The sequence below is a fragment of the Canis lupus genome, chromosome 34 (genome assembly GCF_011100685.1).
Source record: "Canis lupus familiaris isolate Mischka breed German Shepherd chromosome 34, alternate assembly UU_Cfam_GSD_1.0, whole genome shotgun sequence".
Classification (NCBI taxonomy): domain Eukaryota; kingdom Metazoa; phylum Chordata; class Mammalia; order Carnivora; family Canidae; genus Canis; species Canis lupus.
The window spans coordinates 4,229,730-4,252,407 of record NC_049255.1 but is presented as its reverse complement, the minus strand read 5'-3'; the positions used below and the strand labels follow the sequence as shown (position 1 = coordinate 4,252,407).

The window sequence follows — 22,678 nt, the reverse complement described above, 5'->3', positions numbered from 1 at the left end:
AGGTCAAGGGATCCCTGGGTGGCGCAGCGGTTTAGCGCCTGCCTTTGGCCCAGGGCGCGATCCTGGAGACCCGGGATCGAATCCCACGTCGGGCTCCCGGTGCATGGAGCCTGCTTCTCCCTCTGCCTGTGTCTCTGCCTCTCTCTCTCTCTCTGTGTGTGACTATCATAAATAAATTTAAAAAAATTTTTAAAATAAAAATAAAAAAAATAAAAAATAAAAAAAGGTCAATCTTAAAGGATAATTACAGAGATATGACTTAATTATCTCATAACCTCAAATGGTTTCAATTGACCTACAAATCGGAAGATCAATCTGCTATTCTTTATAAAATGGCAGTGGAAAACATTAGAGAGACTCCTGAAGGCTGAAAACACTGGAATATAAAATTTCCATTATGTTCAGCATCATTCTAGCACAAATGCTGTGGATATGTAATAAATTTTAGAGGGCAATGATTATATTGGATTTGAATTGTAATGATCAAATCTATCAGTTGTTATCATAATAGATTTCTTAATTACAATATATTACAGCTATAATGTTTATAACACCTTTGGTATACGAAGCCAGCTTTTCATAATTCTTTCACTAGTCATGAAAAGGGAAGGAGAAATCAGGTACTAATATCTCCATTTCATATTTTCAGTAAGAAAATGTCACTACACATTACAAACATTTTTAAGAGTAGGCCAGGTAAGAGAGAAAACAAGCACAACAAGCAAATTAAGCCATGTGGCCTCTACCGTTTAGGAAGTAAAAATTATTCCTACTCTAAATCAAAGATTTTTCCAAACACATTGAGTGTGTATGAATATAGCACTGCCGAAGCTAGTACAAGTCACTGTGTGTTGGAATCACGTTTCTAAATAACTAATTCCAAGAAGGTGAAGAAAGACTGGAAATGCTCTCTTGAAACCATAAAATGAAAAAGATAACAGGGGCGCCTGGGTGGTTCAGTGGTTGAGTGTCCAATTCTTGATTTTGGCTCAGGGCATGATTTCAGGGTCCTGGGATCTAGCCCCACATCAGGCTCCATGCTCAGTGGGGAATCTGTTTGGGATTCTCTCCTTCTCTCTCTCTCTCTATGCCTCTACCTCCCACTGTCTCTAAAGTAAATAAATCTTTTTTAAAAATAGATAACCTTTTCTACAAAACTCTATTAAAAAGTTATTCATAAGGATTTTAAATTGTTAAAAGAAGATGTTTTGAAGATAAAAGAGGTAGAAAGAAAATCCTGAGCTAGCTAGGCCTATCTTCTCACCATCCTATCACCTATTGTCCCTACAACTAGACAGAATTTTGCATGAATATAGGCTTAGTCGGTGTCCATCGAAAGATGAATGGATCAAGAAGATGTGGTCTATGTATACAATGAAATATTACTCAGCCATTAGAAACGACAAATACTCACCATTTGCTTCAACATGGATGGAACTAGAGGAACTCAGTATTATGCTGAGTGAAATAAGTCAATTGGAGAAGGACAATCATTATATGGTCTCATTCATATGGGGAATATAAAAAATAGTGAAAGGGAATAAAGGGGAAAGGAGAAAAAATGAGTGGGAAATATCAGAGAGGGAGACAGAACATGAGAGACTCCTAACTCTGGGAAATGAACAAGGGGTGGAGGAAAGGGAGGTAGGCGGGGGGTGGGGGTAACTGGGTGACGGGCACTGAGGGGGGCACTTGATGGGATGAGCACTGGGTGTTATGCTATATGTTGGCAAATTGAACTCCAATATAAATAAATAAATACATAAATACATAAATACATAAATAAATAAATAAATAAAATGAATATAGGCTTAGGATTCAGTAATCACACCACTTTTGCACTTTTTAAATTTCTTTTGATATTTATAAAGGACGGTATATTTGTATTAGTGGTTATCGTTTTATACATACATATTTTTATAGAAAGGCAAAAGAACTGCAATAGCCAAAACAACTTTTTAAAGATTTATGTATGTATGTATGTATGTATGTATGTATTTATGAGAAACACAGAGAGAGGCAGAGACATAGGCAGAGGCAGAAGCAGGCTCCCCACAAGGAGCCCAATGTGGAACTCGATTCCCCCGACCCCGGATCATGCCCTGAGTCAAAGGCAGACGCTCAACCACTGAGCCACCCAGGCGTCCCCATAGCCAAAACAATTTTTTAGAAGATCAAAGTTGGAGAACTCACCATCCACTTTCCAGACTTATCATAAGCTAGTGCTTAAGACTCTATGTTACTGAAGGAAAAGACACAAAGACCAATGGAACAAAGTAAATAGTCAAGAAATAGACTCAGAAACATAGAGGATGGCCAAGAGACAAGTGAAAAGATGCTCAACATCACACATCATAAGGAAATGCAAATCAAAACTTCAATGAGATATTAATTCATACCTGTCAAAATGGCTAAAATCAAAAATGCAAGAAACAACAGGTGGTGGTGAGGACGTAGAGGAAAAGGAACACTCGTGCACTGTTGGTAGGAATGCAACTGGTGTGGCCATTGTGGAAAACACTATGGAATCTCCTCAAAAAATTAGAAATAGAATTACAACCTAATCCAGTAATTCCACTACTGGGTATTTACCCAAAGAACATGAAAACACTAATTCAAAAAGATACAGGCCTCTCTATGCTTATCGCAGTATTATCTACAATAGCCAAGTTATGAAAGCAGCCCAAGTGTCCATTGGTACATGAATGGATAAAGAAGATGTGGTATATAGAGAGAATGGAATATTACTTAGCCATAAAAAATGAAATCTTGCTATTTGCAATGACATGGATGGAGCTAGGGTATATTATGCTAAGCGAAATAAGTCAGAGACAAATACCATATGATTTCAGTCATACGTGAAATTTAAGAAACAAAACAAAGGAAGAAAAGAGAGACAAAGAAACAGAATCTTAACTCTTAACATCAGAAAACAAACTGATGGTCACTAGAGGGGAGGGGAGAGGAGATGAGGGGAGCAGATGATGGAGATTAAGGAAGGCACATGTCATGATGAGCACTAGGTACTGAATAGAAGTGCTGAATCACTATATTGTACACCTGAAGTTAATACAACACTCTATGTTAATTATACTGGAATTAAAATTTTAGAAACCAAAAATAAGAAAAATGGATTCACATATATCTTGTCAAGTGATTTTCAACACAGATGCAATGGCAACTCAAAAAAGAACAGTCTTTTCAACAGACGCTGCTGAAACAATTGCATAGCCATGTTCAAAGAAAAACCTTCATCTATTATCTTACCCTGTAACAAAACTCAACCTAAAATGGATCACAGACCAAAATAAAGTCTAAAACTATAAAACTTCTAAAAGTAAACATAAGCAAAAATCTTTGTAACCTTAGCAAAGATTTCTTACATGACACCAAAGCACAATTCAGAAAAGATCAATTAAATTGGACTTCATCAAAATTAAAACCTTCTACTTTGCAAAAATGTTCTCAACTGAATGAAAAAGAAAAGCCACAAACTGAGAGAAAATATTGGCAAAACACATGTAGTATAAAGGATTTTGTATCCTAAATACATACAGAACAGTCAAAATCCAATAATAAGTAAACAAGCAACCCAGTTTTGAAAACAGGCAAAATATTTGAATAGACACCTCACCAAAGAAGATATGTGGGTAGCAGATAAGGTTACAGGGAGACGCTTCACAAAATGCAAATGAATACCCTAATAAGAAACCAGGACAAGTGTATTAGAATGGAGGAAAGAAAACTGAGAAAAGCAGATGCTAATGAGAATGCAGAGCAATGGGAATTCTCATATACAACAGTCTCTTAGAAAGTTAACATACAAGCCAACAATCCCACTCCTAGTGACTTACCCAACTTCAACAAAATTTGCGTTCAGAAAAAAAAGCCTGTATGCAAATGTGTATAGTGACTCTATTCATAATCATCAAAAACTGGGAAAAATCCAAATGCTTTTCTCCTGGAGCATGAATGGATACATTCATCCAGTGGAGCCCTACTTACCAAAAGATAAGTAATAAACACCTAACAACGGGGATGAATTTCAAATGCATTAATAAGTGAAAGAACCCAGACACAAAAGGTTATATCCTGTATGATTCTGTCTATGTGACATTTTGGAAAAGGCAGACTTTGGGGACAGGGAAGAGATGAGTAGTTGTCAGGGAACAGAAGTTGGATGAGGCACTGACCACAGTGTGGTAGGTGGGAATGTTGTGGGCACTGGGGTCATTCTCTGGCTTGACCATATGGTAGTTACGTGACCGTAAATGCATTTGTCAAAACTCACAGCGCTAAAGACCAAAAAGGGTGAATTTTTCTGTATGTGAATCCTACCTCAATTTTTTAAGTGTCTAGCTTTCCTACTCTACCATTAACACCTTAGGATGATGTTAAACATTCCTACATAGTACTAATACATGTCATTGTTATCAGCCTATACTTAGAGGAGATTTCTAGTTTCTTAGGCCAGAATATTGTCTTTTCTGAACAAAAGTTCGTCTGAAAGAAATCTATATATAAAACCCATTTTAAAACTTTGAAACTGGGGATCCCTGGGTGGCTCAGCAGTTTAGCGCCTGCCTTTGGCCGGGGGCATGATCCTGGAGTCCCAGGATCGAGTCCCACGTTGGGCTCCCTGCGTGGAGCCTGCTTCTCCCTCTGCCTATGTCTCTGCCTCTCTCTCTCTCTCTGTGTCTCTCGTGAATAAATAAATAAAATCTTTTTTTAATAAATAAATAAATAAAACTTTGAAACTTTCTCCTGCTGTGAGAAAAAAAATTGTAAATAGCAAATCACTGTCCTTCATCATTTCCCTCCACATACAAATTGAGCAGTAAAATCCTCTTTCTTGTTTATAATTCCAGCAATAGTTCATTTGCTGCTGAGAAAGAATTTATCATAATCAGTCTGAATTATTTTCATGTTTGCTAGTGGTCTGCAGGATTTGACCAACAGTCATATGGATAATTTGAAATATTTGTTCATATCCATTGTCTTCTGTAGCAAAGTAATTTTTTACAAAAAAAAAAAAATCAAAACCTTCTGTTTTTATGGAACCTTTCTTTATATGGGATCAAAATTCATGTCTTAAAAAGCATCAAGTAAAAGCCTGGACAAATAATCACCAAACTATTGAAGATACAAAATGCCGACAAGTGAACCAAAGTGTGAAGCAGAATAAAATGCAAATCCATCATGTACTTCTCTCATCCCAGAGAACTGCTGAGCACTCAAGCTTTTTTCCTTCCCTTTGCCTAACTACTAAGTGGGTGGAAATGTTTTCCTTTCATTTACTAAAAACAAAAATGATGCTACATCAGCAGATAGGCTACAAAATAAAACATAAAAAAAAAACAAGATGATGCCTAGTTAAATGTGAACAAAACAAAACGACCAGAGACTTCATTAGGGCATGAATTTTGCAAGCAAAAATTGCATTCAGAAAAATTAAAATGTGGAAGGAAAAGCATAAGACCCCATCAAGGACAGAAGGAGCACGGGGTACAAGGTGCTAGAGAGATGGGATAGAAAACACGAAGATGAAGGTCAGTGGGAGGAAGAGGGTAACCAGCTTAATTGAACTTGTGGAGGGGAAAAAAACCTATTAAATGGAAAGTATCTTGTAAATTGTAAATAAAAGCAGAAATGTGCTGTAAATGTGAAATTCACCGTTCTATTTTGGGAACCCAGCACCCCTAAAGTACTTAGATTTTAATTGACATCTTAAAAATGAAAAATTGTGAGTAGAAAGGCATGTTCTCTCAATTAGGGCTTTTGCTAAGAGGAAACTTTTTCATTAGAAATTCCCAGTTTAGACTGATTTATTCAGGAGGAACCTAGCGCTGCAAGAATTCTAGTCATAAAAAGCAAAAGGAAAAAAAAAATAAAAAAATAAAATAAAAAATTTAAAAAAATAAAAAATAAAAAGCAAAAGGAGGGGATCCCTGGGTGGCTCAGCGGTTTAGCGCCTGCCTTCGGCCTGGGCGTGATCCTGCCTGGAGTCCCAGGATTGAGTCCCATGTCGGGCTCCCTGCGTGGAGCCTGCTTCTCCCTCCGCCTGTGTTTCTGCCCCCACCCCCATGTCTATCATGAATAAATAAAAATCTTTAAAAAATAAAATAAAAAATAAAAAACAAAAGGAAATTAAAAAAAAAAAAAAAAAAAAGGTGGGCAGCAAAACGTATCCTAACTTGGGTTTTTGTCAGCCCACAGAGAGAGACAGCCCTGCCAGTAAACTGCTCTAAACGACTCCGTGTTAGAATGACACCGCACCTGGGGAACAGACAGGTGGTATGAGCGGCCCGGCTGGGGAGGTTGGACATAGCGCCGACGCAGGTACCAGTGAGGGAGGCCGTCCAGGGACCCACAGACCCACGGCTGCACCTGGGGGACCCGACGCCCGGCGGAACCGGGACCAGGGGTCGCCAAGCACCGGGGGTGAGGACGCGGGGGCTGCCGCAGCTGGGGAGCTGGGGGGCTGGGGGGCTGTGAAGTGTCAGCGCCACGGGATGGAGAAGCGCCGGGCACCTGCCCACCTGCCGGGCTGCGCCCCCACGGCTCTGAGGGGGGCAGACGGACGCTGCCTTCTGAGCACCAAACAAGGCGCGATCAAGAAGCAGAGCAGGAGGGAGTTTGTGGAGGAGAAGCATGTGTTTGTTACCTCGACCATGGAGGTGGTTTCAGGGCTGTGTGCATAGGTCCAAAATTCATCAAACGGTACGCATTAAACATGACCAGGTTTTATAGGAGGTTTTGGTTAGTTGGTTTGGTTTGGTTTTTATGGTATATAAGTTATGCTTCAATAAAGTGTGAGTTTTCTTAAGAAAGAAGAAAGAAAAATCTGGGAAAGCAATGCAAGTCAAAAGAAGAAAAGTAGAGACTTCAGGAGACAGCATGGATTGCCAGGAATGAATTCTGGAAATTTTTCTTTTTAAAGATTTATTTATTTATTCATGAGAGACACAGAGTGAGGCAGAGACACAGGCAGAGGGAGAAGCAGGCTCCCCACAAGGAGCCCAATGTGGGACTCGATCCCAGGACCCCGGGGATCACACCCTGAGCCACCCAGGCACCCCTGGAGATTTTTTTTTTAAACTAGTACACCAACACCACTAGGTTGAAATAAAGGGAAAACAGCACAGCTGGACTTCAGTAAGACATGTGTCCACTCTCCCCTGACATCCTTCACTCACAAATATTCATGGACTGCCTAAGGCATGCAGGCATCGTCCTCCGGCTGGGCACACAGTGATGAAGCCCATGTGGAGGTGACATCTGGCTACACACTCATCTGCATGTCCTTACAGTCAGATCAGAGCATCACAGAGTAGAGCATAAATTAATGAACAACCACCTCCTGTGAGCACTGGCCCATGGAGCAAATGATATACTTTACAGGATAGGGAGGTCCCAGGGCTCTGTATCATTCAAAATTTGTGGCTGTTTCTTTCAAATAATATAGATGAGAACACTAATTTCATGGTTATTAAAGTTGTATGTGGAATAAAGTACACAGAGACAACCAAATAATTGGATGATTAAATTAGGATCCAAAATCCCTTAAAATCCTGTGGCAGCAGGGCAAATCTAACATGACAAAACTTAAAAAGAAAATATTTAAATTTTTCACTTATTTCAAAAACATCACACATACTTGAGTCAAAAAATAATAATAATAACTCCAGGGGTGCCTGGGCAATGCAGTCAGTTGGGCATGTGACTTTTGGTGTCCATTCAGGTTATGATTTCTGGGTCATGGGATGAAGTCCCATGCCGGGCTCCATGCTCAGCATGGAGTCTACTTGAGATTCTCTCTCCCTTTCCCCCTTTCCTGCTTATGTTCTCTCTCTCTCTCTCTCAAATAAAAAAAATACAAATCTTTTTAAAATTCCACTGACATAGTTTATATAAGAATATAAGAATAGTATAGTATAGATGACTTATCAGAAGCCTAAGGAAAAGTTCCATGTGAGTTGAGTATCAAGCACCAGTCTAAAGACAAGTTCAGTGCAAGGAAGGAGTTGTCTGTTGCCCTCTGCCCTGGTTGAGCCACACCTGACTCTGTATCTGGCTCCGAAACCCACACCTCAGAAAGATAGTTTAAAAGGGAGCTTCGGGGCAGCCCGGTGGCTCAGCGGTTTAGCACGCCTTCAGCCCAGGACCTGATCCTGGAGACCTGGGATCAAGTCCCACATTGGGCTCCCTGCATGGAGCCTGCTTCTCCCTCTGCCTGTGTCTCTGCCTCTCTTAAATAAATAAATAAATAAATACATACATACATACATACATACATACATACATACTAGCTAGCTTCTGTCAAGAGGAGAGTTACCAGGCTAGGGAGGGTTGGTTTGTATAAATAAACATGAGAATGGACAGGAGAGAGTCCTCCAAATCTTTGGATTTTGGATTTCCCACGGAGGAAACATTAGATTTGTTTGGGGTGGTCCCCAGCGGGCAAAATTAGGGCCAGCATGTGGGAAGTGCCAGGGAGCCAGTTTGCAGCCATGTATACAGAAGGCATTTCTAACAGGATGCCCTCAGGTAAAATGAGCTGCTCTAAGAGTTAGGAGTGAATCCCAGAAGGCCCCAGGCAGGGACACCATAACCAAAAATGAAATGTTTCAGACGGGAGTTGATGGTTATTTAGAATCAAGAACCTAAAGTTTCCATTCGGCACTATTTGTATAGGTCACCTTCTAGTCTACCCAGGACGTCCTTTCTTACACAATACAAAAAACAAAGAAGAACATGTCTTGGCTTCTAACTTACTGTTCACAATTTGGTGCTAGGCACAACCAGTTCTAAAAGTCAACACCAAACTCTCAGAGAAGGCAAGAAAGAGCAGTGAGAAAGGACGCCAGGGGCAGGAAGTGGACATGGCTGACAGCAGCCAGGGAGAAGTACAGAGGGGAGGTGTCCCGGGAAGAGGCTCTCCCCTAGAGCTGCTCACACACCCTCCACACAAGCCCACAGACTTGCCCCCACCACCCCCTACCCTGAAGTCCCTTCTAACTCTGGGGTCCTGCAAGCTACTGACCTAAACCTCACAAATCCTGTGCTTCTCTCTTCCCATTTTATGATAAAGATGTGTATCAGGAACAAAAGGGAAAACACACACACACACACACACACACACACAAACAATATCTAACCAGTAATACAAGTCACTGGAATTCAGTTCCCCACCTTCACAGAAGTTTAGCCCTGAATGCTGACGAGTTTGACCTAAAACACACTAGCACTCAGGTGTCCCAGAGTCTGACCCACCACTGTGTGTGGTCACACCAGCTCAGCATGATCATACCAGTTGGGCATGTTCACACCAGCTCAGCATGGTCACACCCACCCAGCATGGTCACACTGGTTCATCATGATCACACAGGCTCAGCATGGTCACACAGTTGACCACAGTCACACCCACTCAGCATGGTCACATCCACTCAGCATGGTCACACCAGCTCAGCATGGTCACACTGGCTCAGAATGGTCACACCAGTTGGGCATGTTCATACCAGCTCAGCATGGTCACATCCACTCAGCATGGTCACACCAGCCCAGCATGGTCACACCAACTCAGCATGGTCACCAGCTTGGCATGGTCACACCAGCTCAGTGTGATCATACCAGCTCAGCCTATTCCAGTCCCACGTCATCACTGACCAGTTCTCTCCGGTATATGCTTTCAAAAGTAGCATCTCATATGTGAACTGAAGCTAATCTCCTACCTGTACATGTGAAGTTTAAAGAATTAACTTTTTGTTGAAAAGTCATATATATGGTTTAAAAGTGCAAAAAAGATACTTTAAAATCTCTAATCAAAGGGGTCTTCCTCTCACCTCAGATCCCAAACCCCACCCACCCTCCCCAGAGGCAAAAGCTGTGTCTCACATACTCATAGATTATTTCTGGCAGGGTATATTTGGGAGAGTCGGAGAAGGGGGAGCACCATGTGTCAGCATGTGAATGTCCCTTTTCTACATAAGTGGAGGCAAATATCACAGTCCTGCCCCTTGTTTTTTACACCTGACAACACTCTGTTCTGCTACCGCACCTGTTCCTGTAACACCAATTAACTCCCATACCACTGCTGCCTGGGGAATGATGTCAGAATAGCCTGGAAGTTTCACTGGTTTCTGTGAGGTTCTTTCTTCAAGGGGAGGTTAGCTTTGAATTATGAGAACTGTAAACTTCAACACGAAGAGCAGTGCCCCTCAACCTGTCAGTTGGATTTTTAGAAAATGTAAGAAGAATGCCCACCCCTCCTCAGAGAGGGGCTCCCCAGCCTTGCAGTCCTGGGCTCACAGCAGGTACAAGCCCTCCAGTGCTCATCTGCACTGTGTTGTTCCCCTCAAGCTGGCATTCCCATGCTGGGTTGTTTTTGTAAAATTATTATCCCCTCGGGCGGTCTCCAGAGCCACGGAGCTGCCTGCCTGGACTGTCACGTTATCTCCCCAGACACCAATGATTGTTTCTGTTAATGCCCTGATTTCAAGGTTGCAACCATTCTGAGTGGTCTCCCATTAACCCTGCTTTTTTCCATAAGACCGGCTAGGCTCCATGTGCATTCTGGAAGAAGGCGCGTTCCAGCAGAGGAGCTCTAAGCTCTACTGGAAATCACACATGCGGGATCCCTGGGTGGCGCAGCGGTTTGGCGCCTGCCTTTGGCCCAGGGCGCGATCCTGGAGACCCGGGATCGAATCCCACATCAGGCTCCCGGTGCATGGAGCCTGCTTCTCCCTCTGCCTGTGTCTCTGCCTCTCTCTCTGTGTGTGACTATCATAAATAAATTAAAAAAAAAAAAAAAAAAAAAAAGAAATCACACATGCTTCAGTACGCTTCACTCCGCCGCAGCGTTTTGACGGATGCTCCGTACATATATACCAACGCGTGCTCAGCTGGCCTCAGCTGACCCACCCTTAGGCTGTGTCCAATTATTTGTTTACTAAAGTGAGGCTGTAATTAACGCGTAAGATGTTCTTATGGACTTATTTGTGGCCCCCCAAAATTCATGTACTAAAGTTCTAATCTCCAGTACTCAGGATGTGACTGTATTTGGAGACAGGGCCTCTAAAGAGGGCTCTTTAAAGATGAAGTTAAGATGCGGTTGTTAGGGCAGGTTCTGATCCAACAGGACCTGTGTCCCTATAAGAGGAAGAGACATAGGGGAAGCTGGTACCCTGGGGAAGGGCCCTGTGAGGACACAGCGAGCAGAGAAGGTAGCTATCTGCAAGCTAAGCAGGGGGCCTCAGGAGAGACTAGTTCCGCCAACACCCTGGTCTGGAACTTCCAGTCTCCAAAGCTATGAGGATGACACATCTGCTGTTTCAGGGCCCGGCCCGTGCTGCTTTGCTACAGCAGCCCCAGCAGACAGTCGGACGTGCAGACACCCACAGGTTGCTTACTGTCCAACAGACAGGTGATATGTTTGCACTGACCCATGTCTAGGAGGTGGACCCACAAAGCATGGGATAACTCAGTTCTGCTCAGAAGATATAACTTCCTCTACCTATTTCTGAATGGAGGGGACAACTCTGAAAAATTGGCTGTTTTATCCTCTCTTGGGCTTGTGTGGTTTTTTTTTTTTCAAAATTAAAAACATTTATGTATCAAAAGACACTATCAAATAAGTGACAAGACATAATCAATGAAGACAATATTTATAAAGCCTTCAGTCCATTCTTTTTAAAATTTAAATTCAATTGGCCAACATATAGTAGTACCTCATTAGTTTTAGATGTAGTTTCCAATAATTCATCAGGCTTATGCTTCTAACTCAAGGACCACTCTGTGCCTATCTAAAAAAGATTTATTCTGATTCAAAGAGACAGAGGATCTAAGCCTCAAAGTTATTCAAATGTTGCTAATGTCTAAGCTACTGAGTAGATGGGATTGATTCAGAGCAGCAGAGCCTCCACACGCTTGGCCAGGCAGTGACAAAGAAGTCACACAGGTGCTACTGTCAATCAGGCCTGGGTTTGAATACCAGCTCCACTCTTTGCTAATGAGTGCATGGGCCTTTAGCAAACCCAGTATTCACTAAATGCCTCAGTTTCCCCACTGAGAAATATCATCTCTACAGTGTAGTACAAGAATTAAAAATAATGTATCTAAGAGACCCAGGATTGGTAGACAGTCAACACTTGAGAGCTATCCTTGTTATCATCGTTTCTGGGCTATGAATTTCTATTCCTAATTAACATTTTCAAGTCAAGAGAGACTTGTGACCATGGTCTGCCTTTCTGAGCTGTCTTGGAAATGCCAGTCAGGCAGTCTGGGCTGGGGTAAAAGCAAATAAAAACTAAGAATCTTTTATTGAAGAGACTGTCCTTTATCCAGTGGATAGTCTTTCCTGCTTTGTCGAGTATTAATTGACCATAGAGTTGAGGGCCCATTTCTGGGTTCTCTATTCTGTTCCATTGATCTATGTGTCTGTTTTTGTGCCAGTACCACACTGTCTTGATGATCACAGCTTTGTAGTACAACTTGAAATCTGGCATTGTGATGCCGCCGGCTCTGGTTTTCTTTTTCAATATTCCCCTGGCTATTTGGGGTCTTTTCGGATTCCACACAAATCTTAAAATTATTTGTTCCAACTCTGAAGAAAAACCATGGTATTTTGATAGGGATTACATTGAACGTGTAGATTGCCCTGGGAAGCATAGACATTTTCACAATTCTTCCAATCCATGAGCATGGAATATTTTTCCATCTCATTGTGTCTTCCTCAATTTTTTTCAGAAGTGTTCTGTAGTTTTTAGGGTATAGATCCTTTCCCTCTTTGGTTAGGTTTAGTCCTAGGTATCTTATGATTTTGGTGCAATTGTAAATGGGACTCCTTAATTTCTCTTTCTTCAGTCTCATTGTTAGTGTATAGAAATGCCACTGATTTCTGGGCATTGATTTTGTATCCTGCCACATTGCTGAATTACTGTATGAATCCTAGCAATCTTGGGGTGGAGTCTTTTGGATTTTCTATGTACAGAATCATGTCATCTGCAACAAGGGAGAGTTTGACTTCTTCTTTACCAGTTTGAATGCCTTTTCTTTCTTTTTGTTGCCTGATTGCTGAGGCTAGGACTTCCAGTACTATGTTGAATAGCAGTGGTGAGAGTGGACATACCTGTTGTGTTCCTGATCTTAGGGGAAAGGCTCCCAGTGTTTCCCCATTGAGAATGATATTTGCTGTGGGCTTTTCATAGATGGCTTTTAAGATACTGAGGAATCTCCCTCTATCCCTACACTCTGAAGAGTTTTGATCAGAAATGGATGCTGTATTTTGTCAAATGCTTTCTCTGCATCTATTGAGAGGATCATATGGTTCTTGTTTTCTTTCTTGCTGATAAGATCTATCACGTTGATTGCTTTACTAGTATTCAACTAGCCTTGCATCCTGGGGATAAATTCCACTTGGTCATGGTGAATAATCTTCCTAATGTACTATTAGATCTTATTGGCTAGTATCTTGTTGAGAATTTTTGCATCTGTGTTCATCAGGGATATTGGTCTATAATCCTCCTTTTTGGTGGGGTCTTTGTTTGGTTTTGGAATTAAGGTGATGCTGACCTCATAAAAGGAGTTTGGAAGTATTCCATCCCTTTCTATCTTTCGGAACAGCTTTAGTAGAATAGGTATGGTTTCTTCTTTAAACGTTTGATAGAATTCCCCTGGGAAGCCATCTGGCTCTGGACTTTTTGTCTTGGGAGGTTTTTGATGACTGCTTCAATTTCCTTGCTGGTTATTGGCCTGTTCAGGTTTTCTATTTCTTCCTGTTTCCATTTTGGTAGTTTTCTGGTTTTCTAGAAATACGTCCATTTCTTCTAGATTGCCTAATTCATTGGCGTATAGCTGCTCATAATATGCAATCCCTATCAAAATACCAAAAACACAGGAAACAGACACATAGATCAATGGAACAGAATAGAGAATCCAGAAGTGAACCCTCAACTCTATGGTCAACTAATATTCGACAAAGCAGAAAAGACTATCTACTGGAAAAAGGACAGTCTATTCAATAAATGGTGCTGGGAAAAATGGACAGCCAAGTGCAGAAGAATGAAACTAGACCATTCTCTTACACCAAACATAAAGATAAACTCAAAATGGATGAAAGATCTAAATGTGAGACAAGATTCCATCAAAATCCTAGAGGAGAACACAGGCAACACCTTTTTGAACTTGGTCACAGCAACTTCTTGCAAGATACATCTAGGAAGGCAAGGGAAACAAAAGCAAAAATGAATTATTGGGACTTCATCAAGATAAAAAGCTTCTGCACAGCAAAAGAAACAGTCAACAAAACCAAAAGACAACCTACAGAATGGGAGAAGATATTTGCAAATGACGTATCAGATAAAGGGCTAGTATCCAAGATCTATAAAGAACTTATTAAACTCAACATCAAGGAAACAAACAATCCAATCATGAAATGGGCAAAAGACATGAACAGAAATGTCACCAAAGAAGACACAGACATGGCCAACAAGCACATGAGAAAATGCTCCGCATCACTGGCCATCAGGGAAATACAAATCAAAACCACAATGAGATACCACCTGACACCAGTGAGAATGGGAAACATTAACAAGACAGGAAACAACAAATGTTGGTGAGGATGTGGAGAAAGGGGAACCCTCTTGCCCTGTTGGTGGGAATGCAAGCTGGTGCAGCCACTCTGGAAAACTGTGTGGAGGTTCCTCAAAGAGTTAAAAATAGACTTGTCCTATGACCCAGCAATTGCACTGCTGGGGGTTTACCCCAAAGATACAGATGCAGTGAAACGCTGGGACACCTGCACCCCAATGTTTAGAGCAGCAATATCCACAATAACCAAACTGTGGAAGGAGCCTCAGTGTCCATCAAAAGATGAATGGATAAAGATGAGATATATGTATACTATGGAATATTACTCAGCCATTAGAAATGACAAATACCCACCATTTGCTTCGATGTGGATGGAACTGGAGGGTATTATGCTGAGTGAAATAAGTCAATCGGAGAAGGACAAACATTATATGGTCTCATTCATTTGGGGAATATAAAAAATAGTGAAAGGGATTATAGGGGAAAGAAGAGAAAATGAGTGGGAAACATCAGTGAGGGTGACAGCACATGAGAGACTCCTAACTCTGGGAAACGAACAAGTGGTGGTGGAAAGGGAGGTAGGCAGGGGATTGGGGTGCCTGGGTGACGGGCACTGAGTGGGGACACTTGACGGGATGAGCCCTGTGTGTTATGCTATATGTTGGCAAATAGAACTCCAATAAAATAATATACAAAAAGAAAAAAAAGAAGCAGCTAGGAATCTGACATTTCTCCATTACAAATCCATGTTTTAGTCAAATTCATATTAAAGCGCTCCTTAACAAAGTGTAAATCCCCTTGAAAATGGGAATGTGGGGCACCTGGGTGGCTCGGTGGTTGAGCGTCTGCCTTTGGCTCTGGTCGTGACCCCAGGGTCCTGGGATCAAGTCCCGCATCGGGCTCCCTGTGAGGAACCTGCTTCTCCCTCTGTCTGTGTCTCTACCTCTCTCTGTGTCTCCCATGAATAGATAAACAAAACCTTTTTTAAAAAAAACAATGAGGGGATCCCTGGGGGCTCAGCAGTTTAGCACCTGCCTTCTGCCCAGGGCATGATCCTGGAATCCTGGGATCAAGTCCCATGTTGGGCTCCCTGCATGGAGCCTCCTTCTCTGCTTCTTTCTCTGCCTCTCTCTCTCTCTCTCTCTCTCTCTCTCTCTCTCTCTCTCGTCTCTCATGAATAAATAAAATCTAAAAAAAAAAAAAAGAAAATGGGAATATGGAATGTGACACCTAAATCAAAGGTTAGTGGACACATGGAAGGAAGGCCATGGAATGAAGGAATAAAGCATGGGTGCCTGGGACAGGTGAATGCCAGGGAGCGAGAAGGGACGGTCTTTGGAAAAGCAGAAGCTCCGGCTGCCTCCCAAATGTGCTGACTGCTCACCCTGAGCACCAGCACATACTAATGCCTTGTGACACGCCCAGCTATCTTTACAGCAAACCCCGCAATACCTCGCCACTCAAACATAGCCACCAAGCTTGGGACACGTGTGGGGCTCAGTGGACTTTCCTGACATTGGGATTAATTATCATAAAAGGTCATTTCATTGCCCAATTTTTCACCCTATGATATTCCAGAAAAGAAAATTTCCTGGACTCTTCTTGTGATCAATGAGCTACTGTTTTATCCTTCTCTGGTAATAGTCACACCATAATATTAAATTAGAAAAAATAAGATTGAATTTCCCTCACCAATAAAAGTTATATGATTTTTTTTTTTGTTCATGTTCAATTTGTATCAGTCCATTGGGTCACAAGTGTGCCAATTCCAATATAACCATAATGCATCACTATTACAGGAACACTTCACTCTGCCTGAGAGGGTCCTGGATGACTCAGGTTTTCTATTCGAGTGCAGACACTCTATTGTGTTATTCAGATGGGAGATCTCCTTACATTTATATAAATATCCATCTTTCTATTTAAATATATGGTCTACACCATTTTGGAGGATAATGAGATCTTTATGTTTAACGCATGTCATGACAAGTGCAATTTTCCTTCGTCATAAAATAACCTACTGCATAAAAGGAGTTCTTAAGGAAACACAACCCTCAACTGAATCCTCTGAGGGGGGCTGAGATACCAGGGATGGCAAGGGCTCTGCTCCCGCCCCAGTTCCTGGGCCCTCGGCAGCAGATGGGGGCAGCCTCCTACTCCACACGACTGTGGCCTGCTCCCTGGTCTGAGCCCTTCACCCAGAGAGAAACCTGTCACTCCCTCATCTCTCATGGCCCTGTAAACTCTAAACTCCTCTGGCCTCAACTTCCTTACTCTAACTTCCACTTGTGTGTCCCCAATCTTTGTGCTCCTCAGTTTAACTTCTCGGCATGGAACCTGCATGATTCATCCCATCTCCATGGCCTTTGGCTCAGATGCCAGACTCTGGCCCAATCAGCCGGAGGAGAGTCAGTGAGCCCCGGGTCCTTATAAGACTGCTCCCTTGACAAGGCGATGGGTGGGACAGTGTCACATAGAAGGACAAGGCACCAGTAGTGACATTATTTCTCCCAGGGGCTTCAAGAATGGTCCCCTGGTTCTCATCAGAACTTAGGGAAGACTGTGTTCCCCGCAGCCAAGCCCTCTGGGCTTTAACAGATTCCAGCCTTCTCCAAGCATTACCACTTCTGAGCCGTAGCTCTGATAAATCTTATTGTCATCCATCAGCATCCCCGAAGTTTCAAGATTTCGGCTGCTTTTGTTTGCTATACCAGAGTAAAAAGCTGCCCATGGCCTTCTGTTGGGGGAGGCTAAGTATGGCTGGGCTGGCGTTGTGTGAAACGCCCTCACTGCTGCAGGCCGCTCTCATGTCTAGCGCTCCCACTGGGTTCAGCTCAAAGGGTTCCAGCGGTCCTGCTAAGGGTAGAAAACTCATGGTTGTTTTAGGTCATTTTGAGACTCCAGATGGATCTCTTCTACAACATCTCCACCAAGTGGCTGCCCAGCCTTCTGCTGCAGTATCTCCACTGAGAAGAAAGTAACTATGTCCAGAGGCAACGCATTCTAACTTCAAACGACTTTATTAAAACCATACTTCAGACTGATCTTAGCTTCACATCCTTTCAGCACCAACGCCAAAAGCCAAGGGTCAGGCCTCAGGGCCGGTTAGAACAGGCCTAACTGCAGGTTAGTAAGTAAGTGTAGTAAGACTCTGTGCTCCTGTGTCTGCTAGTGGCTGAGCAAGTTGACCACAACTCCCTGTGCTTAGGAGAAAAATCACTAGACCATGCCTCCTCCCTGAAGGTGAGAACGGGGTGCTTCCAAACACGGAACATCCTGGCACCCAGTCATGTTCATGACCACTTTTTCCTTTCTTCTCCTGCTTGGCAAGCCTTCACACATTGGGAGCTCTGTTCTGTTTCCTCCAAAGCTCCTCTCATGCAGGGTAGACATCCACAGCCTCTTGAACTGCCTCGAAGGACAGGTTTTCAAGCCCCTTTACCATCTAGAATTCACTTATCAACACAGCTTCCCTTGTTCCTCTAGCTCTAGTTTGTTTATACCATCCAGATTGGTTTAGGGCCGAACTGCTGAAAGCATCCCCCGTGGGACCCGGGGGGCACAGAGGGAGTCCCCCCAGGGAAGCCTCCGTGGCGGTGCCGGCCACACCCCCGACAGATACGCAGACGGGGCTCCAGTGGAACGGGGGGGGGGGGGGAGGGGGGTCCACTCAGCCCACCGGCCCTGACCATTACGTCAAGCGGTTAGCTTCCCGCTCTCCCCAGCTGGCACTGGAGAGAATCCTCTCGAAGCTTGGCTCCCTTCAACCTCCTTACCTCACACGGGCCAAGGAAACGATGGCTAGTCTGGATGGTGCTGGGTGTGGCTCTTCCAGCTACCGGCTGGCCTCTGACCAGCTCACTGCTTTCACAGAACACAAGCAGCTTAACCACCTGCATCCATTCCTCTCGGCTCTGGGCCTAAGAAGTCTCGGATCACGGCAGCCGCGGCGGGGTCTGGTGCGAGGCCGCCTCCTGGTTCAAGGCTGGTGGTCTTCCCACTCACGCGGGTGGGCGGAGGAGCTCTCTGAGGCCGCCTTCGCAGGGCACTACTCCCATTCAAGAGGGCCCACCCTCAGGCAGAGCACCCTCAGCCCCCCTCCAAGCCCCGTCTCCCCGGACCATCACACCGAGGGTCAGGATTTAATCTAAGGACGCAAACTGCGGTCCACGTCACAGCAGCTCCCCTCAGCAGCCCCACCTGCCAGGAGGGCAGTCTGAGTGGTTTTCTTCCCTTCTTTTACCAATTCCTTTCTAATCCTGAGGAATTATCTTTCCCCCTGCAAAACTCCCCGGGTGCAGGGATGCGGTAAGGCTCTGCTGTTACCCGGTCCTGCCCGTGTCCCCAAGGACAGGAGGCCCACTGAGGACTCCTGCCGTCAGTGAAGGCTGGATCTGAGTTCAGAGCCCTTCTGACTTGGTACCCCAACCCCACTCTGGGAGCGGGGCATCCCCCCGTGAGAGTTCTCCGTCCCTCCCGAATACTCCAGATGCACGTCTGACCTTGCCAGCAAGTGCATTCCCCCCGCAGCGCCTCCAGACAGGGAGCGGGCCCAGGGCCATCTGCCCTCCACACTGCCGGGCCCCCTCGCCCCACTTGAGACCCACCCCCATTTGGGTCAGGCCACCACAGGGCACAAACACCACCACACCTGTGGGAGGGCAACAACACGGGTTCGGGTTTGTCCATGTAAGATGTCCTCCCATTGGAGGCTCCGAGTCAGTTCAGCAACTCAGTGGTATCGTCAAAGACCCGCAATCTATCCAGCTTTCTGCTCCACCAACCTCCTGGCTCCCAGCTTCACTTTTCCCCTGGTGGCTGCAAAACGGCCGTGACAACTGCAGGCATTACTGCTTTGTACAGCTGCCCGAAGACAGGGGGGATGCTCACTCCTCAAGCACCTCCTTCTGTTAGCAATAAGCTCTAAGCAGATGTCCCTTCACACTTCACTGGAGGGAACTGGATCACATGCCCATGACCCAGCACCCACCCTGACACCCAGGGCATGGGATCAGACAACTGGCCCGGCCCAGTGTCCCTGACACCTGAAGGTTCTGGGGTTACCCAGAAAGAGGGGAGATGGCCATGGGATCAGAGGGAGCAGTGCCTGCACACCTTCAGCCAGTACAGGTGCCTGGGTCAGAGACCTGGAGATTCTGGTGCCAGGCCAGGTGTGAAACGCCCCACTGCGGCCCAGAGGACTGCAGATGGTCTAGGAGACACACATTACAGCACAAGCTCAGAAGACTCCTGCCCTTGAGAACATCTATGCCTTCACGGCAGCTCTTTCCTACCCCTGGCCATCAGGAAAGTACCTTGGCAGATGTGTAGTGTCCAGCTGTGAGGTTTAAACATCAGGAATCTTGCACTGTTTCCATTCTGTTTGGCTGTGACTTGTCACAATGTATGCCATCACTCAGCAATGGTGAACATAGTGTATTTATTTGGAAGAGTCTCAGTTCTTAGATCTTTTAAACTTGGTTTTATATCCTCTTGGTGGAGCTAAGCATTTCAGGAAATCAGAATGCTAGAATTGGCGGAGGATCCAAGAAAGCCAACCTGGCACACCTGGGGAAGGCAAAGCTTGCAATCTTGGAACCAAGCTTTTAGAGAAAGGCGCATTCAAATGGGAATGTGCTCTGATCATTGACCCCAATGTCAATGGAACCTCCAGGTCTGGTCAAACAGCTCCTCTTAGGCTATGTCACCACTAAGCTCTATCCTATTTTTGTTTGGTTATTGGTTTTTTTTTTTTTTTTTAACTTTAAATTTTATCAAGTTAGCATTTATCCCTTATTTCAATCTGCCAGACATTTCTGAATCCTACTTGGCATCAAAAATAGTAGCTCTTACTCCCTGCCTTGTGTCGTGTGCAACTTCTATGAGAAAATTCTTACAGGTCACTTACAGGTTAAAGACACAGCTGAAAAAAAATCAATTAAAGATCTTACAAACTCCATGAGTCTCAACACTTCTGTGAAATGGTCCATTTTTTTCTGAGGTTGTGGGACCAAGCATCATCTAATCCTTGGGAAGCTAAAGGAGAAACCCAAAATGGCAAGTTAAATATGCCTTTGCAGATAGTCTGATGCTTGCAGAAATCCACCAGAAGCCTGTCTAGAAACTTACTGCTGTTTACAGACACAAATACACTCATGTACACACACATACATCTCAGATTCAATAAAAAACAGTAGTCCATGTGGAAGGAGCCTCGGTGCCCAACGAAAGATGAGTGGATAAAGAAGATGTGGTTTATGTATACAATGGAATATTACTCAGCTATTAGAAATGACAAATACCCACCATTTGCTTCAACGTGGATGGAACTGGAGGGTATTATGCTGAGTGAAGTAAGTCAATCGGAGAAGGACAAACATTATATGTTCTCATTCATTTGGGGAATATAAATAATAGTGAAAAGGAATATAAGGGAAGGGGGAAGAAATGTGTGGGAAATATCAGAAAGGGAGACAGAACGTAAAGACTGCTAACTCTGGGAAATGAACTAGGGGTGGTAGAAGGGGAGGAGGGCGGGGGGTGGGAGTGAATGGGTGACGGGCACTGGGGGTTATTCTGTATGTTAGTAAATTGAACACCAATAAAAAATAAATTAAAAAAAAAAAACAGTAGTCCACTAGCCTTGGAACAAATTATTCTTAATTTGTGATATATATATTCTTAAATGTTCTAGAATATGAGGACCTACGTCCTTTAGAAAGTTTTACCATGAAATAGACAAAAGAAAGACATAAATCTTAAGGATGAATCAAGTTGGAGAAATCTATAAATATACCCTGTTTAAAAAGTGCTTCTTTTCATCTGGCATTAAGTCGTATTTTTTATTATGTGAAAAGCTGTTCACATCTTCCCTGCACGTCGATGTGATTATGACTCATTCATATTTTCATGTGTCTGAGTGCATGGAAAGAAGTCAGACCTCTTTTTTGAATACACTGTGAAATGGGACTTTAAATCTACCTGCTGCTCTTAACTTCTGTTTGTCTTCCAAAAGTTAAGGAAAGGAACAGTAGTTTTTCATTCCATACTGAAGAATAATATACTCTTTGCTGAAGACACAGATGGAAGTCTCTATAAAATCGAAGACGGCCAACACCTGGGAAACCACGCTTGATAAAAGTCTACATTTGAGTGACTGACTGGGTGTGCGCTGGTCCTTGGGGCCTCTTGCCTCTCAGAGTGCTGATGTCATAGGCCCACACAGTATCTACCCCCTCCCCGGTGACATGGTCTGGGGTCCAGCCAGGGAAAGGGAATCGGCAGGCAATGACTCTGGCGTCATCCTCAAGTTCAAGCGCAAGTTTCTCCTTCAACCGCAGCATCTGTGCAGAACAATAGCCGTTATTTCAACAAGCGGTGAGTTGGAGGAAAAGATTCCCAAGTGTTCTTTTGCATCTTAGTGCCTGAAGATACCTTACAAAATTAGGAACTGTGGGGGTGTCTGGGTGGCTTAGTTGATGAAGCATCTGCCTTTCGCTCAGCTTATGATCAGGGTCCTGGTATTGAGCCCCGTGTCAGGCTCCCTGCTCAACGGGGAGTCTCCTTCTCCCTCTCCCTCTGCTGCTCCCTGCTCCCATGCCACTCGTACACTCTCTCTCTCAAATCTTTAAAACAAAATTAATAACTGTAAATAAAATCCCTTCAGAGCATAAATACATTATCAAACGATCCATTAAAATGCAGAAGTCACATTAACAACAGGGGCACCTGAGTGGCTCAGTTGGTTAAGTGCCGAACTTGATTTCAGCTCAGGTCATGATCTCAGGGTGGAGACTGAGCCCCACCCTCAACAAGGAGTCTGCTTGAGATTCTCTCTCCCTCTGTCCCCTCCTCCACTCTAAAAATATGAAATAAAGTACCCTTATTTAAAAATAAAGTGAGAAGCAGCTGTAAATTATCTGCCCACCTAGCATTTCAATCTATCCTGTCTCAACTACTTAACACATTTTCCCACATTTTAACATCTCTGAAATCAGGATACATGTTACAATTGACATAGTCTTAGAATTATGATTGGCAGTATTTTTTTCTTTCTCAATAGCAATGGTGCATACTAAAATTAACAGTACTG

At 43.7% G+C, this 22,678-nt stretch overlaps 1 protein-coding gene across 4 annotated transcripts in view; it reads right to left on the bottom strand.

Annotated features, from left to right (window-relative positions):
• The window catches only part of ATPSCKMT (ATP synthase c subunit lysine N-methyltransferase), a 198,507-nt gene that overhangs the window by 159,241 nt on the left and 16,588 nt on the right, over window positions 1-22,678 (bottom strand). The window contains exon 5 of one of the 4 annotated variants that reach the window (XM_038583331.1): window positions 21,229-21,929. The exons of 2 other annotated variants lie outside the window; for them this stretch is intronic. In XM_038583331.1, the coding sequence (XP_038439259.1) occupies window positions 21,729-21,929 (201 nt within the window). In that variant the 3' untranslated portion in view covers window positions 21,229-21,728. Of the gene's footprint in view, window positions 1-21,228; window positions 21,930-22,678 lie in introns of those variants that run through there. One more of the 4 variants, XR_005383665.1, reaches the window with a different exon arrangement.